The following is a 6,256-nucleotide window of genomic DNA, read 5'->3' on the forward strand; positions in this document are numbered from 1 at the left end:
ACGTATAGAATAGTGTTTTCTTGTAAACATGGAGATAATTTATGTATTCTTAGTGAACAACATACAAAATTTTCAGATAGGTCAAAGAAAATCATGAACACTGCCAAATCTTTGTGGTGGACATCCAAATTTACATTATCCGAAAAAAATTTGACTTTAACCATGGGAGATTGCTTCATCATTTTCTTATATTTGATTGGGATGATAGTAATTGGACAAGTTTTTTAGGAGAAAAATCAAGGGGTTTAGGCTAGAGGTTTAAGATGAGGGTGTTTTAGGTCATTTCACTTGCCTTAAGAGAAGACTGAGGCCAAGGGGCATGTCATCAGTTTGAAAAGATAAGGGTATCTCAAAATATCCACTAAATCTAAGAGGGGCATTTCAAAATCAAATTACTTAAAATTGGTGTAATATAAAAGAAGCTAGTGTGCCAATATAAACTTTCTTGGCTAAAAACAAGTATTTGTGCTTCTGACACGGCAGGCTCGGACACGAGAAATTCTCAGATCTCTCTCTTCGTCTGTGTAATTCGCGCCTCAAAGAGAAAAAAAGAGAGAAAAATGCCGGGTCCTCAAGATCGACGTTCAAGATCTACTAAACCTATCACCATCCATGGCTACGCGCAGTCTGGAGATCTCATTGGTCTCCAGAAGAAACTCCAAGATAACCCATCACTTGTCAACGAGAGAAACGCTGTTGTAAGTTTTCTCTTTCTCCAGAATGGGATTTATTATATTGTTTTGTTTTGTTTGGTTTTGTTTCTGAAATTATGTTGAATTATGTTTATTTAAGAGTATGTTTTCCTTTGAAAATTGCTTTGGTTGGTCCGTGGAGTCATGAGGGAGATTTGAGATGTATTTTTTAGTTTAATTTCTGGAATGGGTTGTTATAACTTTGAAAATTCTTTTGTTCTTGGGTTCTTGTTGAATTATTATATTATACGTGGTATCATGGGAAAGATCTGTTTCTTTTGTGATTCTTTCCCTGGATTGGGAGTTTGCAATCCATTGGTTTTGGAGTTTTTGAAGATTTCTTAGTTTTCTGTTTTAAATTTGGATTTAATTGCACAAGTTTGGTACTTTGGGCCATCATTTGTCCCCACCCACTACCTCCCCTTCCTGATTTCGTATTTATTATTGTTGTTGAATCTGAGATTCTTGCGTCAGTACTTGTTATATTTTTTTTTTGGGATCCTTTATGGGTTTTTAGAACTTTGATGGTTTGGAAGTTTGGATCATTGGTTTTTATTCCTAATGTTTAATTATTTTGGGTGATTAGGGTTATTTTTATTTGTTCCTTTTTTTAAATTAGAATTGGTTTTTTTTTTTTCCTGTTTCTTCTCATGAATCACTTTACTGTATAGTTCAATTAAAAAACCCATGCATCATTGATTTTATTTATTTATTTATTTTTCAAAAGAAAATGTATTGGGTAGTAGTTTTGTTTCTCTTACCCCATTAAGTCACTATTCACAGTTTACACACTTGGTAGATGTAATTTTCTTCTATAATTGTGTGCCCTCAAAGGCGTTCCTACTTTCTTTAACCTAGTTTGAAGTAGTCTCTCGGGGCATGAAATTTATTGATTTTCATTTTTTATTTATTTTTGTGGTCAAGCCGGTAACCCCCCAAGGTCATGGTTACAGTTTAGTATGTCGATCAATTGAACCCCAAATTTTGAAATCGTGATTAAAAATTTGTAATTTTAGTGGGGTATAGTGGAAAATTTTACATAATCAGAAAGAGCAGCCATGGTTCATGGAAGAAAAATGTTGGGCAGTTAAGAAACAACATGTTCATAGAACGAGTATAGCAAAGATGAATACCTCGAGATTGATAAATGGAAAGACTAAGAAAAACAAAAGCAGGAATTAGTATATTCGAGGGGATCTGGGAATAACCCAATTGGAGATAAAATAAAGGAAAGAAGATTTGGACATGTACAATAAAGACCAGTGATGGTACTAATGAGGAGATTTGATGTTAGTTGAAGATTACCCTATAAAGGCGAGATGAAGACAAAAAATTAGTGGACTGAGGTCGTAAGAAAATATTTGAAAACATATACATTATTAGGAGATACAAGTATAGGTAGAGTTGAATGAAAAAAAGGGATTCAAGTTTCCGACCCCTATGTTTGGGTGACGATGAAGAATTTAGGGACTCATTTGGCTAATTTAGAACCTGAATTCATACGCAGTGGATTTAATATGGATAATTCTTTTTTCAGTTTGTTATGGCAAGCCTTTGAATGGTTTACCACTGAGTTTGTTTTAATTTCATTGGTCCACTTATTTTAACTCCAAATGCAGATGGCACAGACACCACTTCACGTTGCTGCTGGCTGCAACAATGTCGAGATAGTTAAGTTTCTGCTCAATTGGCAAGCACCAGAAAAGGTTGAGTTGGAAGCCAGGAACATGGTGAGTAAATTTATAATGCATTCAACTGATACTAAATTACCTTCATAAAGTCAATCAGTTACATTTAATTGATTCCATCAATCTGATGGTTTTGACTTTCTTGTGTTGATATATGGGGTTTTGCAGTATGGGGAAACCCCATTACACATGGCAGCGAAGAATGGGTGTAATGAAGCTGCACGGGTGCTTCTTGATCATGGTTCTTTTGTGGAGGCTAAAGCAAATGTTTGTTTTCTTGCTTTCCTATTAATTTGTTATTCTTCTTTGATTGACATCGGAGTAGAGATTCTAAAACTTTGTTGTTTGTCTTTTCCCGTGTAGAACGGAATGACCCCATTGCATCTTGCAGTCTGGTACTCACTTCGAGCAGAGGATTGTTCAACAGTAAAGTCATTGCTCGAGTGCAATGCTGATTGCAGTGTTAAAGACAATGTAAGGTTGATTCCAGTTCTTGAACTGACCCATTTTATTCAAATAAACTCATAAGTTCAGGCAAAATGTGTTGTGATATAGGATGACATGACACCTCTAAATCATCTCTCACAAGGCCCTGGTAGCGAGAAGTTGCGTGAGCTCCTCCATTGGCATCTTGAGGAGCAAAAGAAGCGCAGAGCCATTGAAGCATGTAGCGAAACGAAAGCTAAGATGGCTGAACTTGAGGAGGCGTTATCGAATATCGTTGGGTTGCATGATCTAAAGCTACAACTGAGGAAATGGGCCAAGGGAATGCTCCTGGACGAGAAGCGCAGGGCTCTTGGGCTCAAAGTTGCTGCTCGGAGGCCCCCTCATATGGCATTCTTTGGCAATCCCGGAACAGGTAATTGGTTGACATAATGTTTGATTGATGAGCTTGCTATGTCTTTATTGATGCTCAAATCAAAATGTGTAACTGTTCCATATATTGCTGTGGATGATTGTTTTTTGGTTCTCAAAGTAGTTTTAAATCCTATCGAAATCACTTGCATTTCAAACATATTTTTTTGATAAGCAAACATATAATTTTGAAAAATTATATTTGTCACAATACATAAGAAAAAATGGAAAGTCAACGGTTGTCTTCCCTCATTGTTTATCACTCATAAAGAGCTGTTCAGATTCAATCTGGCATGAATCTTGAGGAACAACTCAACTTTATTCCCTTTTCTTTCCTCCCTTTTCAAGAATACTCCAACTTTATTTCCATTTCTCTTCTACCCCCTTTACAATAATACCTCTCCAACTTTATTGTTTTTACCCTTCTACCCTTTTTTCAATAATAGCCTACAACTTTATTGTCTTTCCTCTTTTACTCCCTTAACCCCAAAGAGGATGATTGTGCTGTAGGCACGGACAAACCCTAATAGTTCTATATTGCTCATCACTGCATTAGAAACGACATGAAATATATTAGTATATGATTGGTTTTCCCACATTTCCAATTTTTATTATATTATTTTATAAAGGATTTAAAATAATTAAGTTTTATATTGAATTTGATAAACTACCCAACTTGAATATCAAAATATGTAGTAAGACATCAATTTATAGAATTGTCATTTCTTGTTTTTTGTAATCAGCATATCGAGGTTGACTATTAAATTCAACAGGGAAGACAATGGTAGCTCGGATCCTTGGTAGACTACTCCATATGGTTGGAATTTTACCTACTGACAAGGTAACAGAAGTGCAGCGGACCGATCTAGTAGGAGAATTCGTTGGACACACGGGTCCAAAGACTAGGAGAAAGGTACGTCACTTGTGCTTTTGAATTTGAATATCGGTTTTCAGATACATATAAGAGTAACTCTACAAAGTAACCGACGGATTTTCATTGGCAGATAAAAGAAGCAGAAGGAGGAATTCTCTTCGTGGATGAAGCATATAGGCTGATACCTATGCAGAAGGCAGATGACAAGGACTACGGGTTGGAGGCGTTAGAGGAGATCATGTCTGTCATGGACAGTGGGAAAGTTGTGGTCATATTTGCTGGCTATAGTGAACCAATGCAGCGTGTAATCTCCTCCAACGAGGGATTTCGCAGAAGGGTGACTAAGTTCTTCGTCTTCCATGACTTCAACTCTGAAGAACTAGCCCAAATAATCCATCTCAAGATGAATAGTCAAACGGAGGATAGTTCTTTGTATGGGCTCAAGTTGCACCCATCTTGTAGCGTGGGTGCTATCTCAAAATTAATAGAGAGAGAAACAACAGAGAAAAGAAGGAAGGAAATGAACGGAGGATTAGTGGAACCAATGCTTGTGAATGCTAGGGAGAATTTGGACCTCAGGCTTGATTTCGACACCTTGGATGCTGATGTTCTTGTCACAATCACCCTTGAAGATCTTGAAGCAGGCCTTCAATCACTTTCACAATGAGTGGGGACTAAGGACCGAATCTATGACTCGAATGCATGCACAAATTTCAACTATTGCTAGTTAAAACCCCCAAGGTTCTAGATTGGAATATGGTCTCCATTCACTTGTTTTCTTTGTTTCTTCCAATAGAAGTGCTTGCAATTATCAGAAATTTGGGAAGCTGACCTCCAAAGGGTTCGACGATATAGTGGTCTCATTTTTTTTTTTACTTTTTCGGTTGTATTCTTACAAGTTACAAGTATTCGATATTTATCAGCATCATTTTGATTTTTTTGATTTTGGATTTATGAAGGTTTGAACTTTGAGAACCTGAAACGTGGGATGTATTTCCTCCATGTTGTTAGAATTCTGTTATAGAGTTGATTGGTATTTTCTTCTCTACCTTGGACCTATTTTTTCATGTATACGGTTGACACATCTTAATAATAAGTTGATTGTTTTATTTGCTTCTTTTAATTCTTTCTTTTTTATTGGCCTTTCTTGATTCATTTTTCACTGTTGTAATCATAGAAAACTGCCCAACCATATTTCAATTGTGGTGAAAAAAAATTCTTTCCTTCTAGCATTGTATGCCCAATCTGGCCGTTGGGAACGTTATATGACAGCGTTATATAACAGTGTCCGACATGGGCTCATGTCGCCTCAAAACATTTTGATGGAGTGATGGTTTTAGCACGTCCAAGCATGCGAGATGCATTTTTACTAGGGAGAGTGATTTAGTAGGTCTAATTGTAGGATAATCCTATATATTCTATAAGAAGCAAATTGGTTTCTTCTGCCTTTTTGACGTTTAGTGCTGTCGCATTACCTATATCTTTATTATTATAATGAGAAAAATCAAGATAAGAGGTGTCTTGTTCCTATAGAATATGAACGACATACCACGTTTGAATAGGAGTTCAAAATGCATCGGACTTCCTAACAAGATGAAACTGTTTTCTTTATTGCATGCAGTTCAAAGGGAACACTCCTTTGAATTATGACTCATGAGAGAAACGCCAAATATAAGTGGTGACACAAAAATTTGGAAGCCCAAAAATACCATATCTTTACATTCAAAAATACTAATCAATTAAATTACAATCTCATTATTCCCATATCCCTATAATCATTTTAGTAAGAGATGTAAACTACAAAAACATTTTTTTTATTATTTATCTTTAAAAAATCATTAATTATAAAAAGACAATTTTTTTATTTATCTTTAAAAAATAATTAATTATAAAAGACCCTTGTAATTTATGTGCATATTTCATCTCTATTTTTATTCGGCACTAAATAAACATATTTTAAAAATACTAAGAATATTTTCTATTAAAAAGTCAGGCTAGCCTAACTAATTTAGTAAGAAATCAAATCTTACTAAGGGTCATTGGATCCACATGGATTACCAAATTGACAATCCAACACCACAACCATGTAAATTTCATCAAAAAACTTAGATTCCAAAATATAAAAATTTTGGGCTTGATCCAAGATG

At 35.4% G+C, this 6,256-nt stretch overlaps 1 protein-coding gene across 2 annotated transcripts; it reads left to right on the plus strand.

Moving 5' to 3' along the window:
• Positions 1-463: 463 nt before the first annotated feature.
• Positions 464-5,232, plus strand: LOC147399491 (AAA-type ATPase family protein / ankyrin repeat family protein). Of its 2 annotated transcripts, XM_086444865.1 has the most exons (7): positions 464-698; positions 2,312-2,422; positions 2,549-2,647; positions 2,744-2,854; positions 2,936-3,239; positions 4,009-4,148; positions 4,240-5,232. In XM_086444865.1, the coding sequence occupies exons 1-7, from the start codon at positions 561-563 to the stop codon at positions 4,774-4,776; spliced, it is 1,440 nt and encodes a 479-aa protein (XP_086300991.1). In that variant the 5' UTR covers positions 464-560; the 3' UTR covers positions 4,777-5,232. The 2 variants fall into 2 exon arrangements, with proteins under 2 accessions (XP_086300991.1, XP_086300992.1); XM_086444866.1 differs by lacking the exon at positions 2,744-2,854.
• Positions 5,233-6,256: the final 1,024 nt, after the last annotated feature.

The sequence above is a fragment of the Akebia trifoliata genome, chromosome 6 (genome assembly GCF_017979445.1).
Source record: "Akebia trifoliata isolate Shusen 1 chromosome 6, ASM1797944v1, whole genome shotgun sequence".
NCBI lineage: Eukaryota > Viridiplantae > Streptophyta > Magnoliopsida > Ranunculales > Lardizabalaceae > Akebia > Akebia trifoliata.